Consider the following 21,507-nt stretch of genomic DNA (forward strand, 5'->3'; position numbering starts at 1 on the left):
GAAATCTTGTGGTTGGAGGAGTGTTTTCTTTCACTCCAAACTCTGAACTTCTGGATTCAGAACTAAAAATAATTTGCATGACATTTTCAAAAGAAGCCAAGGATGAGAAGGTAGACTTTAAGAGACAATTGTTCTGAGGCCACCGACCCCTAGAAGGAACTCCAGCCAGTGATGAGAGAGAGCTGCTTTACTCTCCATTAGCCCCTCGTGTCTCTCCTGCACTGTGACAACAGTCACCATCTTTGGATAGTGGGATTTTTATGAGGATTAAACCAGGGAATAAGATACCTGGCAGAGAGATGAGTACAGAAAAGTGATCATAGGGGTTTGTATTTGGACTAGAGGTTTAGATACTTTTATCCCATATCAGAGTACGCATTGCCTGTTCTTGATTCTGGCTTCCTAGTGCAGACCCTGGGAGGCAGCGATGATGGCTCAAGTAATTGGGTCCCTGCCACCCATGTGGGAGACCTGAATTATGTTCCTGGCACCAGGCTTCAGCCCTGCCCCAGCCCTGGCCACTGGGGCATTTGGGGAGTAAACTAGTAGATAGGAGCTCTCTCTATCTGCCACTTTCCTTGTCTATCTCTGTAAATCTCTTAAATAAATAAATAACAATTGTTTATAAAGTTAATACAAAAACCCTGGGATAAAGGCAGGAATACTTGCTATAGTTATTTTCATTTTGTGTAGTGTCAAAATAGGTACAACTTGCAGATCAAAATCTTGGCTGAATGATAAGTCCTGTGTTCTTTCTATAGTGTGATGTTATGTCCTAAAGCACTCAAATCTCCTGAACTGTAGGAATTCAGATTATCTATTTCCTCATCATAGAATCCTTGACACCCTGACTCACATTTGGAGAACATGCTTTTATAGATATTAGTAAAGATTCTGCCTAAGTGATACAGATTTAATGTTGAGCCTCCATTTCTGGGACCAATTCGCCATGCAGCACAGTTGGGATGGTGTGTATCTACTGAAGTCACTGTGAGTTTATTCCGATGGGAAGATTTCCACAGCTCTGCGCCTCCCAGGTCCCTGTGGAATTTTCATCAGACATCCGGAGAGGGATGCAGAAGGGAGGAAGGTGGATAGTGCTATACTCCTTTTTCTGAGCATGCGCCTACCGCACTGGCAGAGGAGTGGCTGCAAATGGCTTTCAGTAAACAACAGTCCCTGGACAATCAAGAGGATTTCTCCTTTTGAGGTCTCAGTGGGGCTTTTGTTGTTTTCTGCAGAGTTGGAAAGAAGCAGAAAAATCAAGCACAGTGCCACATCCTGATTGGAACTAAAAGAAGCCTAATAAATAAATATGTAAAATAAAAGTGCTATGTAAGAACTTTCCAAATTCACTGACTGAATAAATTTACTCTCATGAGAGGTCAGATTTCCATATTCTGTACTCCCCTCCACCCACAAAAAAAAAAAAAAAAAAGAAAAAAAAGCAGAAAAGAGAACAGAGACCTATCCAAAGCCATCAAATCAATACTTGTACTTCAAGGTGAACCCAACAATTCCTGTAACCAAGGCCACTCCCAATAGGACAGAACTAAGTGACGTGGCCAGGGAGGGTCACTCTCTGTAGACACAAGCATGGCTCTGTGATTCTTTGGCATTTCCATTAGCTCACTCAGGCAAATCCATGCCTGTGTCTTTAGGAACTTCAAAAGTAATGTACCTGGATAGGAAGTTCTCCAGGGACTGCTTCTTGTCATCCTTGCAAACAATGCCTTCCTTCTTCTGCTTTTCCATATCTTTGATTCGTGATTGGAAAGTATCAATCAGATCAAACACAGACTTCATTGCTATTGGCACCTCATAGTATTGCTGTTTAAGAAAGAATAGAATGCTTATGTAGACCCAAGCAAAGATTCTACCTAAATGATACACTTATAATGTTAAGCCTACAAGCAAATGCTTGCTCCATTTCTGGGGCCCCTTAGCTATATAGTGCAGGTGGGGTGGATTTCTACAGCTTTGCAGAGGACAGAGAACCTGGGAGAATTCCAGGGAGTTCTAAGGAGATTGACAACATGGGAGCCTGGAGGGCTCATTAGCAACCTCTGTTGATGTTTTGAGGTTCAAAATGCATGAAACAATGGCCACAAATGAATAATTCTTCTTAACCCTGCTTCATTTATTAGAAAGTCTTCCTAACCATACAAATACTAAGCTGCTTTCCTACCTCTGCCCATCTTCTGGTTCCTGTTCACCATATATACAGCTGGAGAAGTGAGACACACTATATCTACCATGGGAAACCAAACAGAGGGACATATTGGAGTATATGATCTGGACATTAAGGATAATTTTCCACAAGGCCTATTCTGTGGCTCCAGGGATTGTTTTACTGGGTAAATTTCACCTATAATTAGATGATGTTTGCTGAAATAGTCTCAGAAAAGAGTTGTGATCCACCTTAAAAATGAAGAAATTCAGTTTCCTGCATCACAGCTGTCTGGACTTCCAAGAACAGCAATGAGTTTGGGGGCTGGCTGAGTGTAACCAGCACAGGCCTGAGAGCAGTCAAGAGATGGCTTAGAGCCACGCCCCCAGTGGAATTCAGCAAGTCACAGAAGGCAAGAGCTAGCAGAAGCTGAGGAACCATCTACTCCAACCCCTCACATTACAGCTGTGCCAATACCTGTGCAGAGTGAACGTGTGAGGTGATATCTCCCCAGATCCAGAAAAGTACTGCAAGCTAAGTCAGCCATTCTGACAGCCCAATAGCCTTTTCCCTCTAAAGACTTTCATGTATGCATTATATACTGTCAACGGTTAGAATGGTTAAGACAGCAGGCCCCGGAGTGAGCCTCTATGGGTGTGAAATCCCATACTGCCTGGAAAAATTTGGTAAGTTAATTAATGATGCTGCACTCCACCTTTTTTTTTTTTTTTTTTACTCTGCAAAACAAAAATACTGCTATATTTCCCTTTGAACTTTGGAAAAAAGAGTTGAACTGTGTGCCTAGCATAAGGAAAAAGTCAGCAAAGTTAACTATTTTTGTTACAATGACAACATGGCACAATTTTTCCTGGTTCAGAACCTTTATACCTGAGCATAGGAAAAAATATGGTTGTAAAACCCTACAGGTTTGTCTATATTGGGTCAGGAAGTAATCTTCCAGGCCCTTCCAAGATAGGCCTATATTAAACATGAGAAAACTTCTTGGGAAAAATGGAGTTAAAAGATAAGTTTATGTTCACGCAAAAAATATAAATCCATGCAGTTTTTTCACAATACACATTTCATAAGCACTTTCTGAAGTATCTTAGTATGGATTTCTTGAAGGCAGAAATTCTTCCCTCTTAATCCCTAGGACCTGGAATACCATGGCTATTCTGCAAGTGTATAATGAATGTATGACATTGAGAGTGAAGAAAAATTTAGCATGAGACAACCAGCTGGGCCATGGAAGGTCAGTCCAACCCAGTCCTTTCTGGGGACCACATTGCTGGGTGTAAATTCGTGGAATAACATGGAATATTTGGGTAATTTCAATGCCTGTCTGTGAATGAAATAATTTGTGCTTAATTGTATAGCTAATAGACTCTCTGACAAAAAAAAAATCAGAGTTGCTCTTCTGGGGATTGGTCCTTCATCATCTGAAATAAGATCCTGTACCTTGACTCTCAGATCCACATCTGTCAACACCATGAAGAAGTCATTATAGGTCATTCCATACTCTTTCCTCAGATCGCCGATGAGATGCTGGTCCACCAAGTCCTCATCATCCACCACTCGCATAGGCTTTTCATTATCTGAAAGAAATGAAATGTGAATAAACATGGGTGTGGTGAGACAGAAGTCAGTGGGTAGTGAGTGGGTGAAGGCTCTGGGTGTCCATCCGGTCTCATCAGGCTAGCCTTCAGGAGTTGTAAACATCTGATTTACATTGTGTTTCAACAAAATACAGAAACAAATCAATGAATAAACTAGCTTTGAAAGCCACTCTTCTAAAGCTGATCAAGGCCCTGTGTCTGCCTCCCTGTTTACAGAGACTCAGGGGGAGATAAAGCAGAGTGAGGGCTGCTGAGCCATCCTTGAAGAAGACCACCACTCACCCAGGCTGAGTCTTCACCCTAACCCACTCGATCCAGAAATAATTCCATGGCTGAAACTTGTGTCTGTTCCTCCTTGTTGGTATAGAACTAAGTTCTGGACCCAGTAAACTTGTCACAGCTACAGAGAAAAATAAAAATCTATGTTCAAACTTAGTCACAGGTTCATTTTAGTTCCAAAGGAAGTCAAGCTATTCGTTACACATATTTCATAAGTGAATAAAATTCCAAAGTGTGACTGGATTTATGGAAATTTTAACATTACATAAATTGTTTCAATCATCAAACATCCAGAATAAATCGGTATCATTTGAAATGGTTCACCGGGTTAACAGGAAGCATAAAAATAAAGATAACTGGCTTTATGATGGCTTGCTTTACAGTTTTTTTAATTGGCAAAAGTGATATGAATTCAGTGGAAACTGTACTTTGAACTTTAGATATTGATCTTTTCCCAATATTCTTCCATAATGCTGGGCAGTGGCAGTAAGCGACAGCTTCCAGTCAGGACCAAATGATTCGGCAGGGTGTTGCTAAGCTGTGATGTTAGGTTATGAAATGAGGTTAGGTTTATGAAATGTGATTTTGCCTTATAACATGTTCAACTCACAATGAGTAGACATAAAGTTATCAAAGGTGACAAGCATCTGTATTTACTCCTTCCCTTCCACGAAGGTCACAATGTTTCCCACAACCCTACCTAAATTTTAATTTCAAAATATTCCCTTTGTTAAAAACAAATGTGAAAAATTAAAGTTAGCTAAAATGTGATAATAGGAATATTAGTGAAGAGTTTCTATCAGTTATCAACACCATTACTCGGTGAGTAGCACTACAGTACTATAGTAGAAACCACCACAATTAGCAGATGAGAGGTTACAGCTTGTATATCATAGACCATCACTCTTATTGGTCAAAGAGAGATATAGTTCAGCTATTACTTTGATTTCCTTGTTTATGATAGTTGAAAGTATATAAACCATGAGTTTGATTTTTCTAAAGCAAATCAAAATGAGAGGGGAAAGATCTGTTGTCCTTCTAAAAGTCATAATTGTGCCTCATGGATCACTACAGACATGAAGCTCGGAGCCTATAAGGGACCAAGTACATCTCAAAAGAAAAATTATATGCTGCACACATAGAAACTATTTTTTCAAGTGTACATTTATGTTGTCATTAACAAAATATAAATTAATTTAGAAGAAATCATATATCTAAGTTGCTGAGGTTTTTTTTTTTTTTTTGGTATATATTGTTGAGTATAAAAAGCAAGTTGCAGAATAAAATGCATAGTATGACTTTATGCTTGGTTAAAACAAAATAAGGCAAACAAGAAACATGCACACAGGAACACACACAGAAAAGATCCAGAAAGACACACAGCTAAACGAGGGTTGTCCTTGAGGAGTGAGGTAGCAGTAGGGAGAGGTGAGGCTGAGACTTTCACTGTTTACTCTGCATGTCTAGTCTATTCAAATTTAACAAGAAGCCTATTGTACTTTGTGAATAATAATAATAAATCATTAAAAAACTAATTTTTAAAAAAGGTACTTACAGTTAATGTTCTGATACTAAGACTTTTTTTTTCTTTTTTTTATTTTTTATTTCATAAATGTGAATTTACAAAGTGCAACTTTTGTATTGCTGTGGCTTCCCCCACCAACCTCCCTCCCTCCCGTGGCCCTCCCCTCTCCTTCTCCCATCCCACCCTTTATCGAGTTTCATTTTCAATTACCTTCATATACTGAAGATCAACTTAGTATATACTAAGCAAGGATTTCAACAGGCTGCCCTCACACAACCGCACAAGGTATAGGGTATTGTTCGATTAGTAGTGTTTTTAAGTTTCATAGTAAAACACATTAAGAACAAAGATCCTACATGGGGAGCGTGTACCCAGTGACTCCCATTGTTGATTTAACAATTGGCACTCTTATTTGTGACATCAGCAATCACCCGAGACTCTTGCTATGAGCTGTCTAGGCTATGGAAGTCCCTTGAGTTCACTGACTCTGAACTTGTTTAGTCAAGGCCGTGTCACAGTGGAGGTTCCTTCCTCCCTTCAGAGAAAGGTGCCTCTCTCCTTGATGGCCTGTTCCTTCTGCTGGGGTCTTGTTCACCAGGGTCTTTCATTTAGATTGCTTTTTGCCATCGTGTCATGGCTTTCCATGCCTGTGAGACTCTCATGGACCTTTTAGCCACAAATATCACAAATAAGACCAGTGTAAGCAAATAATGAAGGATAGAATTAAAAGGGAGAGAATGATCCTGCGGGGGAAGCAGGACACACAGCAGACTCATAGAATGGCAAATGCCCAAAACAGCACTCCTGCCTCAGAATCAACCCTTGGGACATTCGGATCTGGCTAAAAGGTCCTGATACTAAGACTTTATAAACCACAACTTATGGCTGGCGCCGTGGCTCAACAGCCTAATCCTCCGCCTAGCGGTGCCGGCACACCGGGTTCTAGTCCCAGTCAGGGCACCAGATTCTGTCCCGGTTGCTCCTCTTCCAAGCCAGCTCTCTGCTATGGCCAGGGAGTGCAGTGGAGGATGGCCCAAGTGCTTGGGCCCTGCACCCCATGGGAGACCAGGAAGAAGCACCTGGCTCCTGCCTTCGGATCAGTGCGGTGCGCCGGTCATGGCGGCCATTGGAGGGTGAACCAACGGCAAAGGAAGACCTTTCTCTCTGTCTCTCTCTCTCACTGTCCACTCTGCCTGGCAAAAAAAACAAAAAAACAAAACAAAACAAAACAAAAAAACACAAAACCCACAACTTATCTTGCATCTAGGAATTACAATTTTAATTTCCAACATACATTCACTTCTGCTTTTGTTTAATCAAAACAAAATTATCAGTGTCTTGAGTAGGTGCTAGGTGCTAGCCTTAGAGGTGAGTAACTATAATGGACCTCAAATTCCTTATTAGAACCAAATGACACCACTAGCAACTGCTTAAGAGAAAAACTCACAAAAGCCACTGAATGGCTGTTGTGAGAGAGAGATGGAGATTGTAGCAGATTTAAAAAACGGTCTAACTCTTCACCCTTGCGTACACCTATACCTATGCCCTGTAACTGCAGCTCCTTGTAGTGGTGAATGGGCTGAGCTGTCCCACCTCTTGATTCTGAGCTCACTTAAATTGTTCAGCTTTTCCAATTAGACACATGGGACACAAGCAGGAGCTAGAAACGAGCCTACAAATTAGGATTGTTCTTGCCTCTGCCATTGTTATGAGAGCATGTCCATACTAGCCTGCTGGAGGATGAGTTAAGCCTGGTTACACTGGTCTCATCCCAGCCAAGGTTATCCCAGATAAGCTGGCAGTCAGTCGAGCCCCAATACTGGTATAAGTCCAGCCAAGATCAGCAGAATCACCTTGCCAATGTGTAACTTACTGAAGATGTATGAGCAAACCTAATCCAGCCATCCCAGACTGGCTAGACCAGAATTGTGATGTATTCATGCTTATTATATACCATAATGTTTGACAGCCTTTTCTACATAGCCTTCTTACGGCAATAGATAACTGAAACAGACATTATCTGGCCCAACTCAGTCATACTATTGAAGCTAAAACTATGAAACTGTAGTGGCTCTGTAGTGTCCTAACCTCAGAACTAAGGTTACTTTGAATATTTGTCCTTGGGATCCCACTGTGAGATGTGTTCTCCTTAGAAGACAACTGCTTCCCCTAAGTCACTCCCCTACCAGGGGACAGCTCACATTCAACAGTTGAGGCAGTGTGCAGAGGGGATAGATAGAGAAGTTCTCCACATTGTTTCAAAGTCAGCAAACCACTACAGCTCAAATTCTCCTCTTTCCAATCTTGCATCCCTCACCCCTCATTCATATGGTGCCTGAAAACACAGCAAGCCCATCCATCTCCTGAATGCAAAACTCAGAGTCGGAATCTCACAGAATCCAATCTATTATAGACCCTAGCAAGAAGAGTGGCTTGCCTTAAGTTTACATCGCTAGGTCATAATACAATGAGGACTAAGGTAACATCACTTCCCTCCTGTCCAATATGCTCTCTAATATATCAACATACCTTACATTTAAGAGTAGAGAGGATCCAGGACCAAGATTTAAGCCAAACTTTGCCCTACTAGTATATTGCAAGAAAACATTTCACAGCCTTGCTTCTCCTCTCAACAAAACGCTTTCTGAAATATTTCAACCAATGGAAAACATGGAAGCTTTGATCAACACTGGATCCAGCTAGGATGGGGGCAACCCTGTAGTAAATCAGATTCTCTCCAGGCCAAATTCTGAGGAAGATGCACGTGAGGCCAGTTGCCTGCTCCTGTTGCAAGTCTCTGGCAGCTGCTTCTACTGAGAATAAGCATGTAGATATTTTTTTAGTCTGGGAATGCAGAATGTCTTATTTCTAATAAATTACTTCACCTGTACACTTGTAAGCTTTTTGCATTTTTCATTAATGATGCTTATTACCTTGAATTGCAACCAGTTGCTTTTATATATATTTGTCATTAGATATGAACAACTCAACAATGAAGACCAAGTCTTGGACATCTTTTATATCCATACAGCTTGCCACAATTCATAACATACATAGGCATTCAATAAGATTTGGTAATCATGAAAAATTCCCCTTTAAGAAAGATACCATATAACAAACATTCCAGTTAAGAAATGGGTAAAGGACTTGAATAGGTGTTTTTCAAGAGAAGAAATTCAAATGGCCAATAGACACATGAAAAAATGCTCAGGATCACTAGCCATCAGGGAAATGCAAAACCACATTGAGGGGCCGGCCCTGTGGTACAGCGGGTTAAAGCCCTAGGCTGAGGCGCCGGCATCCCATGGGGCGCTGGTTCTAGTCCCAGCTGCTCCACTTCTGATCCAGCTCTTTGCTATGGCCTGGGAAAGCAGTGGGAGATGGCCCATATCCTTGGGCCCTTGCACCCACGTGGGGGACCCAGAGGAGGCTTCGAATCAGCACAGCTCCAGCTGTTGTGGCCATCTGGGGAGTGAATCAGCAGATGGAAGACCTCTCTCTCTTGTCTCTACCTCTCTCTGTAACTCTATCTTTCAAATAAATAAAAAATAAATCTTTTAAAAAAAAACTACATTGAGGTTTCACCTCACTCCAATTAGAATGGATCTCATACAAAAATCAACATACAATAAATGCTGGAGAGGATGTGGGGGAAAAAAACCCTGATCCACTGTTGGTAGGAATGTAAGCTGGTACAGCCACTGTGGAAGACAGTATGGTGATACCTCAAAAATCTGAATATAGATCTACCATATGATGCAGCAACCCCACTCCTGGGAATTTACCCAAATCCACAGAAATCAGCATCTGAGTTATCTGTACCCCCATGTCCATTGCAGCACAATTCACAATAGCTAAGATATGGAATCAACCCAGATATCCATCAACCATTGACTGCATAATTATACTATGATCCTGTTGAAGAGAAATGTCATTTTAAAAATTCGCCTATGAATTACTTTTCACAATTAGGGAATCAAAATGCTCTTTTTATTATATTCTTCCTCTGTCAATTTTTCTACCTCCCTTTCTATTTATCACTCTTAAGCTGTCCTTCAAAAGAAACTGTCAAAGAACTTCCTTTGCCCTGCGGGGATAGCCCTTAAAATTTAGTGATTGGAGACCAGGGCTAAAATATTTTTTATCTCTATATTTTGCTGAGACAGAAACCTGTTTCTGTGTTCCCTATCCCTATTTCTGTTTTCATTCTGCAATAAAGTGCCTTTAGCCAATAATCTTCTTTCTATTTGATGAATTTTGTCTATAATCCATCCAATTAACACACATACCATATTCCTATCCTAGACTGACATATCAAATACCATTAACTAGAAAAAATGCCTTTATGTGCTAATCCACTTTAAACTCACAAAAGTAATATATTGGAATCTGCTCAAGCATCAGTAACTGCCTTTAGATGAATGCCTGAAATCTTAAGGTAAGTTTCCTTGGGTCTGTAGGTCCATCACTATGGTCCAAATACATTTGGCATGATGGACCAGGTGGTAAGTACCGTTCACACTGCAGCTGGATGCAGGCCTCTGCTTTCCAGGCCCAGGAAAATCTGGAAGAGTAGATAGAGAGTGCTTGATTTGTTTTTAAGGAAAAGTAAGGCCATCTGATAGACTTCCAGCTGAAAATCGGTCAAGGCTGGGTTTGGTTCACTGGAACCACAGCTCATGCCAATTCTTATTTTCCCATGGCTGACTCCCAGTCTTGGCTGAAAGTGCTACAGCCTTTCCCATAAGGGTAACCTGGGACATAACACAGGGAGAGAAAGGTCATCCAGCGATTAGATGAGGAACAATAACCTCTGCACTCCAAATCAGGTACTGACTGACATTCAGCTAGGCAAATACCCAAATCACAATACCTGATGTCCAAGAAGGCAGAAGAGAAAACCTCAGCTCTTCTACAGTGCATATTCAATCCAGATGTCTAGAAAACAGCAGGATTATGCAAAAAAAAAAATTGCCAAGGCAATACCAGATGCTTATAAAAGGACCCTGTAGAGACTGAGATGGAAGACATAATGATTTTTCCAAACTTCTCTGAAGTGAGGAATAAGAATACTTTGTGGAAGAGTTGGAGAGTAGCATGTTTGACACCAGGAACACCTGGTGGAGGACTTTCATCACCAGCCAGCACCAGTCTCTGTACTGGATTGAATACCTACTTCCTCTCAAGACGTCTGGAGGTTAAGTTCACTGCCTAATGCTACCACATGAAACTCCAGGAAACAAATGGTTCAGCATCAGTTATCCAACAAATATGTGGCATTATAGTGTTAGTTTCTCAGACTTTACTTTATCACCAGGGCTACTACTGACAGCAGCTTTATCTGGAAGAGCCACTGTTGGGGCTCACTTAACAGCAGTCTTTAATTAACAGACAGCTAATCTTAGAACTGATTGTCTGGTGACAACTGCGACAGCTCATGGATCTCCAAAGGACTGCTGTGTCAGATGGTGGTGGTAATGAAGACCACAATTAGTAGAGCCTATGACCTAACAGTTATCTGTATTGTCTCATTTAATCTTCATCATAGTCTGTGAAGTGATCAGATTATCTCAATTGTGAAAATACTTTAAATATTTATCTATGGATTCCTTAAGTAAAATATCTAAAACAAGAAGCACGTCAGCACGTTCACTCTCCCAGTTGCCATACTTCGCCTCCATCAGCTTCGCCATCTCTCCTTTTACTGATCACCCTCAAATTTTTCTTCTTTAAAACAAGCTATCAAAGAACCTCCTTTGCCAAATGTTTTGTGTCCTTTTTCTTTCTGGGCCAGTTTCATATACAGTTTTACTTACAATTCTGCATTTTCTACTTACAATATAGTGCATGTAAAGTGCCATGCTATTTTCTGTCTGTGTACGTGTTCCATGTTCAAGTGTTGGGAATGCTCAGTAATGCCCTACAGCATCTCAACTTAGTTTAGCCACAGCATTTGCTACAAATTTGTGTCCTTCTATGTTTTACTGCTGGGAGACAAGTCACTGCTACACTTGGGTTGGCTTAATCAGCCTCTTCAATGGTGGGCTTGGTAATGATGGGGTTGTGGACTTGCCATTCTTTCTGTTGATGTTCAAATTCTTCCGTCTTAGTCTAATCCTTATCCAACCAGTTGATGATTTCATTACACTTGTCAAGAATCTTTTGTCCTGATAGTTGATCCTGCTTGAAGATATGATTAACTTCTAAGCTGAAACTTAAGCACTAACTTGTCCAAAGTGGTAGAACAAATAAGTTATGACTCTGGACCTGAATTTTTTTGCCACCAGAACTTTGGTGTCTTTTTTTTGTATATTATCATTGTTGTTGTTTTGGTTAAGGACACATTTTTGTTGTTGTTCTATCCCCCTAAACATACACACAACAGAAATAAATGTCCACAAACCAATCACAAATCAATGATGATTTAGGATGGGACCTTGGAAAGAATACTACTTATTTTTCCTTTGTAGCCCACTTAGGGGAAGGTAAGCTAATGAACACAGAGAATGAAAAACTGAAAATTTGTACCTAGGTATATTCTAGGCACACAATAGTGTGCCTAAAATTAAAACCACAATATTTTGCATTTAAGAATATGTTCAGCAAGGAGAGCTTGTGTTAAGTGTTCTTCTGCAATAGGAAAAAATATAATTTAGAAAGCAAGATCTTATTCTGAAGTTGGCATTATCATGACATAATTATGACTGACATGTTTAATTGTATCTTTGAGATAATGTGTTATATGTATTAAAGTTAAGTATGAATGGGAAATAGTTTTGTATTTTTTCAGATAAAATATATTTTATGAAAAATATGCAGAACGTGTACAATAATGGAAGATGAAGCATTATGCTGAAGGATTTTCATTATTGCTAAAAACATCAATAAAAGATGAAAATGGATTAGGAGAAATGTTTTTAAAAAATAAAGCCCTAGAGATGCAATAATTATTAAAAAAAAAAAAAAAAGACTGGGTGGGTTCTGACTATGAAACTTAATTAATCCCAGTAAGTCTTGCAACATTCCCATAAGAATGGCAACAATTAGATCTCAGCTGCCCAAGGCTGAGCTGTATGCCTCCTGAGTCTCACACCCATCATTAATATGAAAAATTGTGAAAATTCTAAATTCAGCCAAATCCTTCTGTTCTCCAAAAGGACTTGGGCGCAGCTCAGTCCATATTTTCAGTGACTTTTCATTTAGCCCAACAGCTTCTCTCAGGTCCAATTAATTCTCCCTCTGCCTTGCCAGAGTCAAGTGCTGCATAAACTCTGCAGGAAGATCCAAAGGTACTGCTCACAGGCAAGAAGACCCAGGATCCAGAGGAAAGTGCTGGATTACCCCTGCGCTTCTCCCCCACTACTGTATGAGGAGTCTTTAAGAAGTTCATGGAAAATGCATACTATGAAAAAACTAAGCATGGCTTTTGAAATTTTTGCACTGAAATAAACTTATCTTAATTCCATTTTTCATTAATTTTTGAAGCCCCCATGTAAAACTCTCATTTTTCTCCGCCTTACTACCTTGCAAGCCAAGTGCTAAAAACCTAAATCCAGAATCATCCTGGCCTGGCTGTGCAAATAAGTAGGCAAACTGGCTTGTGTTATTACAGCCCTCTGGACATCTGAATTCCCCTTTTGGTTCTCCAGTGGCCCCTCCCATAACACACACCCCATCTTAGATATGAGAAATATAATAATATAATTAAAATATTTAAGAGAACCTAGCTGGAAGTGGTCGATTTTCATGGTGCTGTTGCTGACGGGGCCGAAGATAGTGATCACTGAGATTTTTCTGGTGGCCATCTTGCAGAAACTTTCCAAGTATTCGTCACGCTGTTGCACATACATGTTGTTCTCAGCCTTGGGAGCAGTGATCAGCTGGAGGTCGGTGGAGATAAGCACATGATATAGTGTTAGTTTCATACTGAGGCAGAGCTCAGAAAGGTTTGGAACAGAGCGCTGGTAGTAATTAACACATAAACTACAGATGATTCTGTTGCACAGTTAGGGCCAACAATTGCCATCTGGAAAGCACTCCCTGTCCCCCCACCTCGCCCTTTTTTTTAATGCTCCATACAGTTTAGAATTTTCTACTACTCTCCATATGTCTTGGTGTTTTCACTTGTGAACTCTGCACAGGAATACTTACTTCTGCAATATTGTTTGAGTATTACATGAATACTTGGCGTGCAATGATTATTCTAAAAAATGTTGCCTCCTTTTCCTCATGTTGATCTCCATTATCCTAACTGGCTAATCAGACATTGGTTAAATCAAAGCTTTCTGCCTTTATTTCACATTCCATGGAGTTGAGAGAGTTTCTCCAAGCCAGGACTTGAGAACCAAGAACATTCTATGATTTGGAATTTTTATTAGGCATCCTTGCAGACAGCTTTTATGATGATCTATAGTCTATTATTTGTCACATGGAAGATGTTCATTGTCCCATTAGGCCTGCACAGAGCTCCTGGCAGTCACCTTTAGATACTGGAATCCTCCAACTACATAGTCTGTACTTAGTTGAGTCTTCTGTTCAGACTCCTGTCTTTTTTTTTTTTTTTTTTTTTACAGACAGAGTTAGACAGTGAGAGAGAGGGAGACAGAGAGAAAGGTCTTCCTTCCATTGGTTCACCCCCCCAAATGGCTGCTACGGCTGGAGCTGTGCCGATCCGAAGCCAGGAGCCAGGTGCTTCTTCCGGGTCTCCCATGCGGGTGCAGGGGCCCAAGCACTTGGGCCATCCTTCACTGCACTCATGGGCCACAGCAGAGAGCTGGACTGGAAGAGGAGCAACCGGGACTAGAACCCAGTGCCATATGGGATGCTGGCGCCACAGGCAGAGGATTAACCAAGTGAGCCACAGCGCTGGCCCCCAGACTCTTGTCTTTCATCCTCTCTTTGTGACCTCTGATTCCTTCAGGCAGTGGTAAAAGAAAAAAGAGTGCAATTGAGATACCCTAGTCACCAATCATCTGAGGAAGCTTATGATCTTACTTTGAATAAATTGAGGCTACTACTATTTTTTAGAGGTGCTCTTAAACTTCTCTTTAAGAATGCCTCTGGGGCTGGTGCTATGGCACGGTAGGCTAAGCTTCCACCTGAGTGCCATCATTCTATATTGGCACTGGTTGTGTCCTGGCTGCTCATTTTTGTTTGCCTTACTACCTTGCAAGCCAAGTGCTGAAAACCTAAATCCAGAATCATCCTGGCATGGTTGTGCAAATAAGTAGGCAAACTGGCTTGTGTTATTACAGCCCTCTGCACATCTGAACTCCCCTTTTGATTCTCCAACAGCCAGCTCTCTGTTTATGGCCTGGGAAAGCAGTAGAAAATGGCCCAAGTGCTCAAGCCCCTGCACCCATGTGGGAGATCTGGAAGAAGCTCCTGGCTTTGGATCAATTCAGCTCTTGCTGTTACAACCATTTAGGAGAGTGAACCAGCTGATGGAAGACATCTCTCTCTCTATCTATCTCTATCTCTATCTCTATTTCTATCTCTCTGTAACTCTACCCCTCAAATAAGTAAATAAAATCTTTTTTTTAAATGCTTCAATGTTTTCATCTAACGTAATACAAAAGCTTCTTTACTACCTTGACTATTTTAGTTCCCCTCTTCTGAGCCTTCTCCAGTTCACTAGATTTTCCTGAGCTGAGACTAGCCAGAACTATGTACCACTCTCCAGGAGTGAGTGGGCAGGGTGCTGTTCACCCTGTAGGTGGGAGGATGTGAAATTTTATTCTGACTCCAAACCAATCATCATGCTGATGGCTGTAGATTCACTCTGTTGACTCATCAGTGAGCCAAAAGCAAGACTCTATAAGTTTACTTTACTGTAACCAATTCCTTGCACTTGACCACATTCAAATTTATTAGCCACTTTTCTATCTACCCACCTAATCCTATAAACTATTTCTCAAGTTCATGGCTATTAGACTGGCATTTTTCAAAGGGAAAGTCACTCTGTTTTTAACCTCCTATAAATATTCTATCATAAATGTTTGAGAAGTCAGGTCCAAGCTTGGACCTACAGTTTATTTTTCTCTGTCAGAGATGTGTTTATTGCTTCCCGCAGGCTCCCCCTTCTATGAATTTGCTGTGAATGACAACATGCTCTCCCCTCAAGGAACTGAAAATGTGTTCAATAGCCTTTGAGTGGAACATTAACAAAGGTTTTCTGGGATGAAGTGGTTTCTCTCCCCCTCTCTCTCAGATCATTATTTATTTTAAATAGACATGCTCTAGTTTATTTTTGATCATGTGTTTGTTTGCCTGTGCAGATGGACATGGTGCATAGGAGATGTTTGTTTTAGAAATGTGTTTTGCCACAGGGGAAAAATAATAAAATTTTCCAGATTTGTTCATTGATTCATACTTAGTCTGAAAAGAAGATTTAAGATGGCTATAAACGCATACCATGATGGTGTTTTTGGTTGGTTGGTTTTTAGTTAGCTACATGGGATTTAAAAATATTTCTTCAGGTTTTGATGGTTACCCCAGATCTTGGAGTTTTATTTTAAGTCTCTCTATTTTAGGCTTTACTTGCTAGCTGTTCTTTCTTCATAAACAGATGATTTTGAAATAAATACAATTAATAAGCAGGAAAAACAATGTTAAGAGACAGAGCTTTAGTGTCAATTGCCTGGGACTCCCTATTCTAAATGAAGGATAAACCCATATTCAGAGCAGATTTAGAGACATTGCTAGGCACAGCTGCCCAGGTATAGATGACTGAGAAATCATTTGCCTCTGTAACTTCAACCTTATTCATCAACTCCATTTCTTTGGTCTCATAATTTCCTATGGACTCTTTAAGACCCATGCCCAGATCTTGGAATGACAGGATTTCAAGAGTTTTTAAAGCCTCCTCTGGTCTGCTCCTTCCCCTTGTGTATAATTAAGAATTTCAGACAAGAAATCATCAAACCGAACCTCATCCTCCCTGTACAGCAGCTTCTCCCACATAGCTCTGCATACAATGGCTTTTGGCCCATTGGTAATTAATCTCACTTAAATAAATAGAAACCTCCGTTGTTTGTTTTCACCTCAGAGCCTTTGCCTGAGGATGCCCCAATCTACCAGAGAGATGACATTCATGTTGCCTGACTCATTTCTTGGCTGCTGGCCCTACAAGATCCAGCTCCAGGCTCTCTTCTTGTGAAAGATCCTCCAATTTCTCCCTTACATGACCTCTTCCGTAGCCATAGCCAAAGCACTCAGAATTGTGAAATGGAAGGGTTCGTGGGCAAGCGGTGCAGAGAGGGGTGCTCACAGTCAAAGTTGGAGGGCTGGCATTTTTATCCTGGTTCAACCCCTGGCTGACTTGTAGTCTCAGCCAGGCCACTTACTTGCATACACCTGTCCTATCACCTTTACACTGGAACAATTCCCTGCCAACTTCATAACGTTGTGATAATTCAGGGGAAAAAAAGGAAGGAATAAAGAAAGAAAGGAAGGAAACAGAAAAATACATCCATAATACATTGTGTGCACCCGAACACACATGTGCACACTGCTTCTGAATCGTTCACCCACATTCCTTGCTGTCTTTGCCCATGTTACACACACACACACACACTCGCCTTACTTCCCCATCTTATCCGAGTCTTTCTTCACATGCAGCCTTGATGTTCCTCTAGGTCTTTTCTAGCAGGCAGTGATCGCTTCCTCCTGTTGTACTATTCTTGTCTGCACTGCCCACTGGGAATTCTACATTTGCTTCATTTTCTGTTATCTTTTACATGGGTGTCCCAGCTCCCCAACTACTGTGCGAGCTCCTCAAGGCACAAGCCCAGACCCTATTCCTGTGCCGCAGGTGGTGGGAGCCTCACGGACACATGGCCAGTGTCCCTCAGGTGCATAGATCACTCCAGCCAGAGAAGAGGGGAGGCCTCAGGAACACAGGGTCTCTGACCAGGAATGTCTATCTGAACCCACAAACCAGTTGGTAAAGACATTCTTCTTTAGACTCAATCTCTGGGCAAACAGAGATAGCTGATCATCTGAACATATTTCATGGACTCCTTCCCTTATGTATCAGCATCTGCATCATATTCATTTTCCAGCTTGGCAAGATTTCAAACAGTGTTTAACACAGAAATCATCTCCAGACACCCTTTCCTCAAAAGAGCATCCTGTAACTCCTCTGAGAACATTACTGTCTGTCACTTGGCCTCTCTCCAGGTTGGTAGCAATACATCGGGGTATGTATCATGAATTTAAAACTGTGTTGTGATTCTCTCTTTTTTTATGTGTCTGTTCCAAATGGTATGTTGGCTCAACGAGCCTCAGAGGATGGGGAAGCCTGTTTACATAGGAAAGGGAGCAACAGGAATGGGAAGATGCTAGGGGGAGATATTTTAAGCCTCAGATTGTTCTAAATACTGTGTTAGGCTCACAACACTAGATTTTTACAGGATTCTGAAAAGTAACTTTAAAGCAAGCAGTCTGCCTTAGTAAGCCAGAGCTTTTAATCCTTTTCTTCTTCTTTTTTTTTTCTAAAAAAGTTATTTATTTATCTGAGATGCAGAGAGACAGACTGACAGATGTACAGTCAGACACAGAGAGCTCCCATCCACTGGTTTACTCCTCAAATGCCTGCAACACCCAGGACTGGACTGGGCTAATGCCAGGAGCTGGGATCTCAATCTAGGTCTCCTACATCAGTGGCAGGAACTCAGTTGCTTGAGCCATCATCTGCTGCCTCCCAGGGTGCCCTCTAAAAGGAAGCTGGAGTCTGGGGCTGGAACTGGAGCTGGAGCTGGAGCTGGTACCAACTCCAGATACCCCAATACAAGGTGTGGGCATCTTAACCACTAGGCTAAATACCAGCCACTACATCCTTTTCTAAAATTAACCAAATAAGTAGGTTGTTGTGACAGTATCTAGATTTTTGAAGTAAGGCTGAAAATATCAACCACTTGAATTATGGGAGATTCAATCGTGAAAGAGTGCTTAAATTTATGCAGTTCAGCACACTGAGGTCCTTTGTGAATGACAACTAAGTGGATCTCAGAGCAAAAATGATGGCTTATCAGTGATACTGCTCAGAGTCCACTACAGTCATCCCCAACCTGGCACCAAGCAGTCTGAGGATTAGATGAAGTGGGATTAGGCTATCATTCTTGACAGGCTGCAGGGAATGCCAGAGAGCTGGGGTGCACAGAACTAGCTGGATATTAATGGTAAAAATTCCACATTTGTGCCTAGCATGCAATGTTGACAGTTACTATACCTTACACTTATTTTGGTAACTCAAGCTTCAAGGTGAATTTTTAAATGTTCGTATTTATTAACTAATGGGGTAATTCTTCAGTTTCTCCTTCACTTAATGGCTTATGCCACAAGAAGCTCATACTCACAGGGAAGACAGAATGGGGGGCCAGTTTGAGCTTGGGAATTAAAATCAAACAGACTTGAGTCCTAATTCTGGCTTTGTCACATATTATTTATACACTTTGGTACCTTCTTAACCCCTTTCAGCTTCTGTTTTCTTATCTGTAAAGTTGGGTTCATACAGCATTCAAACAACACAGTCTTAGAAAAGCACTTTGCAGGAAGCACTTTTCTCTGTTGGCAGGCTGAGCAGCAAGGGCACTAAAGAATTGAAGTCTGGTTTGAGAATAGGCCACCTGACCACCGGAAGCACCTCTGACGGCCTCAAGGATGCTGTTCATCCAACCACAAACTCTACCACTGCTGCCAGATTTCCTCTAAGTAATTGGTTAAGTAAGCATCACATGAGGTTTTCACACCTAAAGAATAGTATAAACAAATACAAAGCACTAGGGGTTTCCAATAAATTTTAGGCAGGATCAGATTACGTTGGAGAGATGAGCAGAAAGGCCAGCAGAATTTCTTGGAATTTAAATCTGTTTCCAGTTTGAGCAACTGTGTTAAGTTGAGGCCACTTGGAGGCAAATGTTCTCAGCCATACTTGATCAGCTTGAGAGTGCTAAACCTTAACAAGTACCAACTAAATCGCTGAGCTTCCTACAAAACATTAGCAGAGTTGGATGGAAAAAATGAATGGAAAAACTATTAATGATACCAACAACATCTTTTACCCAGCAACATTGTCTCCTTTCTACTTACTTGGTGAAACACTTTTTTTTCCCTCCTCTTCTGCTTTAGTTTACCTGGTCTTTTCTAACCCATTCTCACTAACTTTTCTAACATTCTCACTGTTGACATCATTAGATCCTCAGAAAATACATTTCAGACATAATCACCAGCTGAGCGCATGTTGGAATGAAAGACTGAAATGCTTCCTTTTGGTATCTTCTTTCTAATAACAAGCCTGGTTCTCTCACCAGCCCCAAAGAGCCTACACCACCAAGAGCAGTTCCAGCTGGTTTCTGTTTTGCCTCCTATGACATCAGCAGAAGCTGTCGTTGGAGTTTCATTTGCTAGAAATTTATGACCAGGGATTCTGTTAACAGCAGAAAAGACCCAGCTGCGCTTTCAGATGCCTGACTAAGGGGGTGGAGAAGGAGGGAGAAATGAATTGCATGACTAATATTGGGGACACAGGATGCAAACTCCTTTCTTTTAACTCACTCATTAGCAGCAATGGAAGTATTTGCCAAGTGAATGCACAATGATGATCCTGTTATTATACCCAGGATTATCTTTCCCTAGTTAAAATCTGATCACGAGGAATGCTTTGCCTGCTGCGTCTGCTGAACTGACAGGGTCGGGCCATGTGCTTTTGTGGGCTGGACCAAGTCTTAACTTCTCAGGGAGAGCCATGGAATACACCACCAAAGTTCTTCTTTTCTCCAAAGGCAGCAGATTTCCCCAGAGCCCCCTTAACAATATCAGATAGAACTCTTCCCCCAAACCTGTGATGTTGTTGGTTTTCACTGGAACATTCCTGCTTAAACATTTGAAATCCAAGAATATCCAAGCAGTTATTGAGCTACCCTAGCAGACAGCTTATCCTCTGACAACCCAAGTTAATACAGTTACTTTAAAGCTCTGGTTAAAAATACAGCAACATACACAAAGCTCCTAACAAGAGACACAAGGCACCCTTAGAACCAACCAGAGCTTAGGTTTCTCCTAACTCATAGCTCCTGTATTGATGGAAACCACTAAGAGAATGTGGGACCTGCCCCACCGAGATAAACAACACAAAGAATTCTTCTCTGAGTCACATTACAGGTGCACATTTAAGCTTTTTGCAACCACTAAAGATAAAGGGGCACCAGAATCCCTCTGCCCGGATGATTGATCCAAATTCAGGCAGGACTGGAGGAATGGAAAGATCCCTTGAGAAAGAATGCTGAGGGAGTACAAGGTGGAGTCGCTTTGTGCCTCTGGTGGGTATGGGCACTGTCCTCCTGGCAGACCACTCAGGGGTCTGAGAAGACCGTTTCTGATGTGCATTGCCTAATGGTAATTTACCAATTGATCAATCGGCTATTCTGAATTAATGGCAGCACATTGTTTTCCACCTCAACAGCCTGCAGTAAAATGAAGACACCAGAAAGTCAAGAGTAGAACACTTGGAGAAGACACAGGAGGAAAAGAAGCACCTTCACAGGATGGGTGAGAACTGTCCTTAGCATTTAGGGTGGACTTATGACTTTGCAAAGCCCTCCTTAGGTCTGACTGGATTGGGGGCACTGGCAGGTAATGTCACAAGAGACACAATGAGATGAATCTGTGCCTGGGTGCACCAGTGGCTCTGAGAGCCACAGGCAAAGTGGGAGCAGGACCCTGTCTCCTGTCTGACACCCACACCCTCACTTTATAGAGCCTCAGGAGAAAGCGACACCTGGACTCCACATTCAGATGTAGGTAGGGTGCTGGAAATTTGAGTATGGAACCCAGTTCCCCCTACTCCATCCCTCTGGCTCTGACTGGTAGTTGGGCACTGATGGGGAGACGACTTCTGCAGGCTGCTTTTCTAAGTA

General features: G+C 41.5%; 1 protein-coding gene across 1 annotated transcript in view; it reads right to left on the reverse strand.

The window, feature by feature from the left end:
• Nucleotides 1-21,507, reverse strand: part of CCDC80 (coiled-coil domain containing 80) — a 33,088-nt gene that overhangs the window by 7,876 nt on the left and 3,705 nt on the right. Inside the window, exons 3-5 of the mRNA XM_062208116.1 lie at nucleotides 13,314-13,470; nucleotides 3,629-3,765; nucleotides 1,682-1,830 (exon numbers count right to left, since the gene is read on the reverse strand). Coding sequence (XP_062064100.1) covers nucleotides 1,682-1,830; nucleotides 3,629-3,765; nucleotides 13,314-13,470 — 443 coding nt within the window. The remainder of the gene's footprint in view (nucleotides 1-1,681; nucleotides 1,831-3,628; nucleotides 3,766-13,313; nucleotides 13,471-21,507) is intronic.

This window comes from Lepus europaeus, chromosome 2 (assembly GCF_033115175.1).
Source record: "Lepus europaeus isolate LE1 chromosome 2, mLepTim1.pri, whole genome shotgun sequence".
NCBI lineage: Eukaryota > Metazoa > Chordata > Mammalia > Lagomorpha > Leporidae > Lepus > Lepus europaeus.